The 10,854-nt window shown below is 43.3% G+C and overlaps 1 protein-coding gene across 1 annotated transcript in view; it reads right to left on the bottom strand.

Moving 5' to 3' along the window:
- Window positions 1–461: 461 nt before the first annotated feature.
- ETV5 (ETS variant transcription factor 5) overlaps window positions 462–10,854 on the bottom strand; it is a 56,184-nt gene continuing 45,791 nt past the window's right edge. The window contains exons 12-13 of the mRNA XM_082392980.1: window positions 6,210–6,311; window positions 462–2,960 (exon numbers count right to left, since the gene is read on the bottom strand). Of these exons, the coding sequence (XP_082249106.1) occupies window positions 2,739–2,960; window positions 6,210–6,311 (324 nt within the window). The 3' untranslated portion in view covers window positions 462–2,738. The remainder of the gene's footprint in view (window positions 2,961–6,209; window positions 6,312–10,854) is intronic.

Raw genomic sequence — 10,854 nt, 5'->3', positions numbered from 1 at the left:
AGGTCAAACCTTTTGGGGGGAAAACTAGGGAATGGGCGGTCTTCTTAACTTCTGTCTGGTTTTCCAAGAATCCATCTAAGGAGCTGAGCTGGATGCGTCCTGGAACTCAGAGTCCTAGCCTAGTTAGTGATCTTTTCATGCAATCCAGGGCCCAAGCGTGAGCTATGCTTTAAAAAAAGTTGACTAAAAGTTGGCAAGTAGATGGGTTCAAGGAGAGGGGGTGGTGTCAGCTCACCACTGGCTAGGAAACCCTCTCTGCTTTCTACTTGCCTACTCTCTTGGGTCAAATGTTTAGCCAGAGCTTAAGAAATGAGGCAAGAGAGCAGTTGTACACAAACCATCAACTTCCACAGTCGTAAGGCTAAACAGCTGAGAGGAGGAGAGAAAGATGCCAGGTGGCTTCTGCTTGCTTCAAGATTAGACCACTGAGGGCAAGAAAGAGGCGGGTTTCAAGCACTTGGTAAACTGAAAGCAAACTTCTTTATTGTACACAGTACAGAATATAACGCAGCTTGGCAGGATGCAAACGGCCCTGCACAGGGGAAAGTATTTCAAATCAACTGGCAGGTTAAAGCCTTTCTGCACTGTAGACTTTCCACACTCTGGAAAGAAGCAAAAACAAGAACAAAGAAACAAAACCATCAGGGAGGTGCATGAGTCCGATGGGAATGCAACGGTGATGCTGCCATCCTGTGTCCCGTGACAGCACAGGCCACGTGGCTACAGCAGGGGAGGGGAGCTCAGGCTACAGAGGATTCTTTTCGTACTTGCTAAGACAGCATAAATCCATCAAAAAAAAAAAAAAAAACAACCCAACAAAACCCAAACCCGGATAAGTAAAGAAAGGAAAAAACAAATCCTATACAGCATTTACAACAAATTAACCTCTAGCCAGCTGGGGGTAAAATATGCATCTATGTATAGACTATGTGTAGGTTAGAAAGCTATAAATACCGGTTTGGAAAGTCCTTTGATTAGAATACAATGCTAATTAAGGCCCAAGCTACAGGTTCAATAACTTTGTGGGCTAATTAGCTTCCAAGATAGGAAAATCTTGTATTTCCATAGCTATAAAATGCACCCCTTATCTCTGTGACCCTCTTCACAAATGTGCTCCTGGTCACCAGGGGGACTGTTTGAGACTACAGAGCATTCCATCAATAGAAAAACAACTCAAAGCACTGTCCTCCGCATATGAAGAGTAGCATAGTCATTCTTTGTGTGCTAGGTGTCAGGGGAAGCACAGAATCCTATCAGTAGGCAGCAAGGTGCTACCACTTTCTAATTCTTTTTCCACTACTTTGAGCTTAACTTTCATATAGCTTTAGCTGGGTTATTTAAAACTTTCCCAATATAATACAGCAATCAGAGAAAACCTTTTTTTAAAGTGGCAGGAAACTAAGATGCTAGTACTGCTTTACCTGTCAGTGTCGCACATATGTCTCAAACCCTATTGAATCATATGCAGGGTTTAAAGTCCAAAAATTAAAGAAAAAGGAAAACAAAACAAACTGAAATGGAAATTGTCATCAGTCATGCCCAGGGAAGAATCCCTACCTAGGGTTTCCACCAGGTGACCAGGTTTCAAATGGACATGACATGTATTATGTACATATGCTTTCCAGAGAGGGCATGTGAGGGAACGGGGGGGACTATACACATAGAACCTAAACGGTGTACCCAGGCTGTCCTGCACACCTCAGAAATGTACAACTCAGGTGCAAATGTTCCATCAGGCTGTCTGGTGCAGAAAGCACAAAGCAGGCAATAAAAGAGGGCTTGTACTCGGCTAAGGGGACGCCCCCAGCAAAGCCCCTTTCAAGCTGCAGTGTCTTCATAAGTTGGCACTGCCCCGTTTAAAGGGTGCAGTGCACAGTTACCAAAAGGTTTGTTTTTTTTTGCTTTAAATACCAAAACTACAAAAATCAGTTTATAAACTGTTTTTCCAAAACAACCACCAAAACAAAACAATCCCCCGAATCAAAGCAAAACAAAATACTGTCAAAAGTATTAATCACCCTTCTCCTAAAATTAAAGCCATCCACACACACAGCCATGTTGTGACTGGGAAGAGAAAGGGGACTTGCTCTACTTGGTGACCACATGGCCACAAGGTTCCCAAGGGTAGCAATGGTTTTATTATTTGAGAACCATGGAGTGGGTAACAGCTGTTCATCCTTTTCCCCCTTCTTTCCAGACCAAGAGGAAACATTTCAGATTAAGCTGGAAGAGCTCTCTGAGTTTTAAGATATATTTGTAACTCTTCATGGTTTGAGCCTCCCCAACTTTGCCTACCTCCTGTTCTATGGGTTTGTGACATCTTTTTCAATAAATTGTGCAAATCAGAGCCCTTCTATGTAAAGGCATTTAGTAGTCCATGATCAATGCAGATTGTCACACACTCTGTCCTGGTTTGTGGGTACTAACCTGAACAAGGTATTGCTTTGCATATATTGTCCATGGGAAGGAGACTCCGTTTCAATTGCTTTCCCAGAAACCTTGTCAGGTTCAGAGCTGAGGCACCAGCCTTTTGGTGGTTTTCTGCCCCTCCCTGTTCCCACTCCCCCGCCAAGGTATCTGTCTTTAAGGGTGCCGATCCAGAGACAGCTTGGGTTCTCCAGATAATACTCAAAGGGCAAGCTTTGGGAACAGCCAGAAACACAAACAAAACCACTGCCCTCGTTTGCCTGAATGGGAACTGCTAGCTCTAGGGTTTGGCCGCTCAGCTGCTCGGAAACTTAGTAAGCAAAGCCTTCGGCATAGGGGAGGCTGCTGCAGCGGTCCACATCCAGGAGGTAAGCAGGGTTGTCTTCAAAGTGGGTCAGTGGCAGGGTGTCCTCCTCGCTGAGGTGGCACTCAGACTCCGCTTTCAGGAACGGACGTTGGTTGTCGGGGAAGGCCATGGAGAAAAGGGCATCGGGGTCGCAGACAAACTTGTAGACGTATCGTTCCCCGGCCACCTGAGAGAGAAAACACACCTTATGAGGCCCAGCTGGAACAGGGCGTGGGCCGGGGCCAGGGCACCAAGGGAAGAATAACGAGATATTTGTAAGTCACCAAGCTCTCAGGGAGCCAGGGACCAAGAGGCTCACTGGTAGCTGATTATCCAAATCATTCAGATTTATTTTGATAAACTGTGGGAACCTGTTACCTGCCAAGTGTTGACACCACAGCTTAGCAGTTGAAAAGAATATCTGAATTTCAAACTCATATTAGGTTCTTTTAAAAGAAAATCCTCACTGTGTTATACTCACAGCCTAGAAACAACGGTTATGCTGACGTTGGTGCCTGATATTACGGGAAGATATACGGACTGAAAGATGCAGGAGTCGGACCATGTGTTCAATTCCCTCCAAAGTTTACAGTCTTCCCAGGACAGCTTTGCTCTGAAGGGCTAGGAATTCAGAGAGCTGTGTGGGAATTTTAAGTTTGTTCCAAAACCAAACAGAACTGTGTTTTGGCTTACCTGCAGTTTTAAATTACTCATTCCATGGCTCTGCTACACTGAAGGAACTGATAACTACCTTTATATGAATTTTATGCATTATAATATTACGAGAACCAAATGGTCTTGATTAAGGGTGGCAGATGTATAAAATCAATCATCCCTATTTGGGTTGTTTTGTTTGAAAGCCAGTTTTACGTTAAATCTCTGGTTCCCCGGCCCAAGAGTCAGCTCACGTATGTGGAAGAAGGAAGTAGGAGGACATAATGGCAATGATATCAGCTCAGAAGCCAGGAGCGGATGGCTCCCAGCCTTGGCTCAGTCGCTAACAAGTCTCAACCTCTATGAGCCTCAATTTTCCCTTTCAAAAACCAAGGGTATGGGACTACTGCTTTTCTAAGTCCCTCCCTAGATGGGCATGCTACCACTCTTTTATTTAGTTCTCATTTACTCATGGGTCATGTAATAAATATAACAATGATCTCTTACACTGGATAGCACATTACTATTTCTAGAATGTTTTCACATATATTACCCTTTGAGATTAGATTAGGGACTATTATCTACATTTTTATTGGAAACAGGCTTTGGAAGGTTGACTTTCCTTAAAGCATAAATAAATGGGAGTGCTGGATCTGAGCCCCCCAAGTCTCATTCCTGTGCCTTCCTGTACTTTTTGCCTGTTTTATTCTCAGAAAATTCTCTTCTACTTCCTTAGAAAACCTAGGAACAAGTTCGTAGGGACAACTCGTTGCCATTAGTTCAATTTGACTGTCTTGATTACATTCCCTCAGATTGGATCTGGAGTTGGGAACAGCAAAGGAGTAATGGCCCTCCTTCCTGAGTTTAGGATTCTACCTGATAATGTTAAAACTAAAAGGGGAGAGAGTGTGTGTGAAGTTTGAGGGGAAAAAGGCAGTGATTGCTAATGGGTTCAGGGTTTCTTTTTAAGGTGATATAATGTTCTAAAATTGATTGTGGTGACGGCTACACTACTCTGTGCACATATTAAAGCCCCACTGACTTTAACCCTTTAAAAATAAAAGGGGGGAGGTCGGGCTTCCCTGGTGGCGCAGTGGTTGAGAATCTGCCTGCCAATGCAGGGGACACGGGTTCGAGCCCTGGTCTGGGAAGATCCCACATGCCACGGAGCAACTAGGCCCGTGAGCCACAACTACTGAGCCTGTGCGTCTGGAGCCTGTGCTCCGCAACAAGAGAGGCCGCGACAGTGAGAGGCCCGCACACCGCGATGAAGAGTGGCCCCCGCTCGCCGCAACTAGAGAAAGCCCTTGCACAGAAACGAAGACCCAACACAGCCAAAAATAAATAAATAAATAAATAAAGTTTAAAAAAAAAAAAGGGGGGGGGGAGGTCAGGTGGGGTGACCACCCATCCTAGAGTATTCACTCTGTGCCAAGCACTGAAGTCAAACCCTCATTCCTGCCCTAAAGGAGCTGATACTCCTGCGGCAGATACTGACAAGCCAGGGAGTAACTTACAATACAGACAGTAGGGGAAGTGATGGAGATGAGCCCAGGTGCTCTCAGAAGCAGAAGAGGGACCATGTAACTCAGCCTGAGAACTTCAGATTCTTGGAGTAAAGAGGTGATTTACTGAGAAAACAAGTAGGGGCTGGCCAGGCAATGAAGGCGTTAGGAGTGTTCTTAAGTGGGACGGTAGTTTAATAGGTATTTTTTTCATTTTATAGTATGCTTGATAACTTACATGAATGATACGTATTGTTCGGTAAACAAATATATTAAGATAAAGATGGCTAGGCTAGTGAAAGCAGCCAAATACAAGTGAGGAAATGAGGGTTTAATGGTGCCTTGAGCCTGTATGAAGCATTAAAAAGTCTGGATCTTATCCAGAAGACCTTCCATGAAAAGCTGTTTTAATATTTTTTAAGGAGATGAGAGGAATATGGGGTCATATTACCACCTGCCTCTGAGAAAGATAAACCTGGCTTCAGCGTAGACAAGTTCTCAGCAGCAATGACCATATACTTCTGAGTGCATCTTGGCATCTACCATGTAGGCTGCTTAAATGTGTAAATGCTAGAATCTGGGCAACAGTACAGTATAAAATCTGGTGGCTAAGAAAAACCAATCAAAGATTTGCCATTCTCATCTTCTGCCTATCCACAGGATTTTAAGATTGTGGTTCTTCACCACCTATCACAATAAGGATTTTGTATTGGCTTCCTCAAAATTACACTTCATCCTCTTTTCTGCTACCTGCTACCAGGTGATTCTGCCATTTTGCAAACCTTGGGTTTTTAACTTGAGTTCCAGTTTCTAAGGTTCTAAAAGAGAAATAAGATTTTTTTTTACTGCCCTAACACTTTTGGGAGTATTAAACCAACATATTTGGAGGTCTCGGTGTTTCAACTAAAGACTTCGCCTAAGCTCTCATGGGAGGGGAGACCTTCCAGTCGATTCCCTCACTTGCTCCTTTATGGATATAATAGTTGGCCTAAATGTCTGGACATTTTTGTAAGTAGAGACAGTTTAAAGCAGAGGAGGCTAATTTTCCTACAGTGTCTTCCACACACAACCTTTGGCTTTCACGTACCCAACAGCATTAAAGGTGCTCTTTATTAACTCATTTAACTCAAGTTTTTCCAAGATGTTTTTCCTATCACAGAATTACTTACGAGGCTGGCATTTCCTCCCAGTCATCACATACAGTTTTATTTCAGAAACCCTTGACATTTTCTTTGAGAGTGGTCAGAGTGGTCTAAGCGTCTCTAGTAATCGCTCACCTTCTGCATGATGCCCTTTTCATAGTAATAGCGCAGAGATCGGCTGAGCTTGTCGTAGTTCATGGCTGGCCGGTTCTTCTGAATGCCCCAACGCCGAGCGACCTGAAGAGACAGGAAAGCAATGGAAACTCATTCCCTGGGCTTAGTGGTTTTCTCCCAATCCCAGGAGAGCCAGTTCTAGAACCTGACTGCTTTGGTCAGTGACCCATTTCTCTGACCTGGAAGGAAAAGCACTTAATTCCCTCAAGACCAAACATTCAGCAAAGGTGATGATTCAGTCAAATGCTAAGAGGTGAGACCTAGAGGTGGAAAAATCCTAGCACTTTAATAAGACTGCAGAGGGCTCGGCTAGCGTCCCAGAGGAAGCAGGCTCTCTACTGTTTCTCCACATATGAATTATCGACCAATACCCATAGACCATTAGCATGTTGCCATTAAGTGCTATGGTTTCTGTAGCAGTCAATAAGGAATAATTAGAATGGTCATTCCTGAAACATTAGAAACACACTGGTGAGTTGCTAATGGGCCAGCAGAGCAAAAGTTCAATTCTAATAAGATTGGAGAGGGGCTGGGAGATGTTTACTTATAGCAGCTCATGGAGTAAAGGGGAATCGGATCATTTCAGCCTGCTGCCATCCAATCCCCTGCTCCCAGCAGACTTGCAGAATGGACATTAAAACATGTAGCACCATTATCCACTTAATGAAAAATTAACAGGGCTTCCCAAACAGTTCTGAAGTGCATTATATCCAACTTGGTCCACCTCTGAGGTGCAGTGATGGGGGGGTGGTGTAATTGGAGCTTTGGGCAAAGAGGCCTTATAGCAAGAAAACTTCCTAGTGGAGTTCAGCAGGACAGCCAAGCAATTTCTGTTCTCAAGTATCTCAACATCCCAAATCCTACTTATAAGGATGACTGTCAAGGTAAGAGAAGAATAACCTTGGAAATATGAGGTCTTTAAATGTATGCAAACCAGGGATCATGTTTTGAACATTTTGGGTCAGTTTTAGAAACTTAAAAAACCAAAATAACTACATTCCTTTTTATTAAAAAAAAAAAAAAGATGACAAACATGGAATGAGAAGTAGGGAGACTGCAAGTGGAAAAGGTGGATCATAAAACCACATTTCACTTGAAGTATTCTTTAAAAGTATTTGGGGCAGAATGAAAGCAACATCTTCTGAATTCAGGATTCTAAGATGACCTTTAATAAATATCAAAAATAATCTGATAAGTAAGGAAGAATGCATCTGTCCTAATTATATTACAGTAATTCAATAGCCACGATTCCACTCTGCCTTGCAAGAAACTGTGAAAGTTAAATTTCCATTCGTTTGCTTTGTGCCCCCATGGCACACACGATTATCCCTGGCTCTCCCCCTTTCTCCACATTGCACCCATTCAACTCTTTGAAATGGCCAAAAAGGCAAAATTAACCAAAAATACATCCCCTGGTTAAAGAAGACAAACATTTTATTTTACTATTATTATTTTTGGCTGCACCGAGCAGCATGTAGGATCTTACTTCCCCGACCAGGGATCAAACGCATGTCCCCTGCAGTGGAAGCGTGGAGTCTTAACTACTGGGCTACCAGCGAAGTCCCGAGAAGATAAAACCAATTTTTAATCAATTTCTATTTTGAACCAGTTTTTAATCAATTTCAATATTTAACCAATTTCTATTTTTAAACCAATAGAAATAGGGGTAAGAAAGAACCTGTTAGATCAGTACATGTCCTTTTACCTGTTCAAAAGAAATGACACCATGAAACTGTACTTGAACTGCTGTCAGACACAAGTGATGCAGGGACCCTTAAAAGAAGCCCAGCCTCATCATTTTACTACATTCAGTAGTGGAAAACAATTCGTGAATATTTTTCAACTTCAGCCGTGACCTCTCTTTGCTGTCACGTGCATATGCAGTAGCTTGCTGGAGAGAGGTTTTATATATGCACAGACTTCAAAGCAGCTCTGGTAGCCATAGTTACTGACTCATCCTCTTGGGCCAGGGCCCTCTGATTCAGTAGCCCTCACCAGGGCTGCTCCTTCTGCAGTAATCATGATGCAGCACAACTGCAGAGCAGCTGGGAATTAGGGCTGTCCCATTTCTGGGGGGAGGGGAGCAGGCAATATCTTGCTACCAGATCCTCCTTTCTTTTCATCTTTCACATTCGTTACTTTGATAGCATGCATCTTGAGGATGGAGGCCGAAGGAGTTTTAAAAACAAACAAACAAACAAAAAAACCTCACATGTCTCTTCCTCCCTTTTTAAGAGAGAGCAGCCGCAGCGCAGGGAGCGGCTCTTTCTAGCAGCCCGTCCTTTTAAACCTCCCCATGGCATCATTTATCTGCCACATGTTCAACAAACAACCCTACCCCCCAAAATATTCATTAATGCAGATTCACAGTTAAAATGGCTCCAGATTAAAGCCGAGTCAGTCATAATTGAGAGGGTGCTAAGCTGGATGACAATCAAAAGACATTTGATTAGGAGGCCTGCCAAAAGCAGTTCCAAAACCACAATTTCCATGCACAGTGTAATGGATATTATGGATAATTACCCAGAGTGCACTACTCAGCCACACAGCTGCCTACAATTACGGCCCAAACAGCTTCCTCCTCCGCTTCACCCTTCAAGCTTCCCCCATGACAACTTCTTACAGCTTTTTCGAGGAGTTGGTATCTTCCTGACAGTAACAAGAGTAGGGCCCTCCAAGTTACACAAGGATTAGAGAGAGAAAAAATTCAAATGCTGCATGTTCCGAGGCCAAAGCGCACATGTGGAACAGAGCTGATCCTGGGTTAAGAGAATGGAATATTCGGAGTTCATGGAATGCTCGGGGATTTCAAGGTGCGGCGGAAAGAAGTACTTCCTGAAGAAACAAAGCTGTCCAACCAGCTGAGGGGAGGCTCAAGGCCACCACAGGCCTCCCCTGTGACTTGGCTGCTTGGCATTTATGTGAGCATTCTGGCTTAGTATTAGCTTCGTTATTAAGAAAGCCGGGCCCTTTGCCATCTGTTCATCATTTTCTTTACCACTGGTAGGAGAGCAGCAGATTCAATAACAGCTTTACAAAGGGTCATAACCAGGTTTACCTGCAACTATACAGCCTGTGCTTAGGCCAGAGGCAGTGGCAATAAAGTAATAAAAGCTCCTGTTTGAAATGAGATAAATCAATAAGGGCTGCCCACATGACAGACTGACTTTCAAAAAGCCTTAGTGAGTCTGGGCGACATGCTTTTCTCAAGCCTCACATAAACCAGGCCACGTTATGAGGAAAAGAATGCAGGGCGGATGCTCTCCAGTGTGGCTGGAAGCCGCAAACACGGCTCCACTTCTAAACACGACTTGGCCAAAAAGACACCCTTAGAAAAACACAGCAGTACCAAACTCTGGCTTTGAAGGTAGACTGACTCTTAACAGAAACCATTTACAATATGAGGTGTTGACACATTTCCATTTTTCTGTGAATGATGCAAGATCGGGAACACCATACATGTATCTTCTCTAACTGCCTTTAATGAAGCCTGCCTTCCTCTCCTATCAGTCAGGATTCTCCTTAAGTCTCCAATCCACACATTCTCCTTTGCTCATCTTAACTTTCAGGTCACTTTCTTCTTCCAAGTCTCCTGCTGTTAACCCCCATGCCCACCTGTCCCCTTGGTGTGCTCAAGTGAGCCCTGGAATTGATGGAACAACATCTACAACTGCAGTCCCTGTTCAAACTCCTTCCGAGAGCATTGGTCCCATTCCAATCACACCCAACCCAAAGATACGTTTTGCTCTGCTGGTTTAATATGTAACACCTAAGTACATGCTACCAAAAGAAGCATATGTCGGATTTTCAGGGATGTTATTTCTTTTCTATTTATAATCTCTCTAGATTCTAAATCAGATAGAAATCAAATCAACCCCTTTGGGAATTCCCTGGCGGTCCAGGGGTTAGGATTCCGAGCTCTTACTGCTGAGGGCCCCGGTTTAATCCCTGGTCGGGGAACTAAGATTCCATAAGCCGTGTGGCGCGGCCATAAAACCAAAACAAACAAACAAAAAACAACCCCTTTTGAAATATGCCAAACTCAGAGCCTGATTTAATTTACTTTGTTATACTCAGGAAAGGAGGAGTTCTATGATGTCCTCCCCTTTTGAAGAAATGGTATTGGTTCTGTCCATTGGCCTTTCTGTCAATAGTGTGGGCAAACAGACAGTAACAATGTTTCTTTTTTCTATTAACAAAATAATGAAGGTTTGTGTCCTCTCTCAACCACTGTGATACTACATTTAAAAAAAAAAATCTAACTTCCTAAGATTGACCCATCTCTGATAATTTTATTTCTCTAGGTTAGAGCCATTTGAAATACACAGGGGGGTAGTTGCAACCTATAGTATATTACCAAAATGTCTTACACTCTGTTCATGTAACCTCTGGTATAGGCTATGACATATGAGGGCTGACACCAAAACAAGTCGGTATCACTGAAAGAACTCTTGAAAAAGACTTTCCGAGAGAGAGCAGACCCTATTAGAATGTAAGTCTTCATGGCCTCCCTCCTCAGAGTTTGCAGAAGTGTTACTAATACTTTTTATATATTCTGCAGTGGAGAACTCGTGTCTGTGAATTGTAAGTTGTCCTATTAATAGAA

Source organism: Balaenoptera borealis (genome assembly GCF_965194805.1).
Source record: "Balaenoptera borealis genome assembly, chromosome: 5".
NCBI lineage: Eukaryota > Metazoa > Chordata > Mammalia > Artiodactyla > Balaenopteridae > Balaenoptera > Balaenoptera borealis.
Note: the sequence above shows the minus strand (reverse complement) of the source record. Positions and strands in the feature narration are given on the sequence as shown.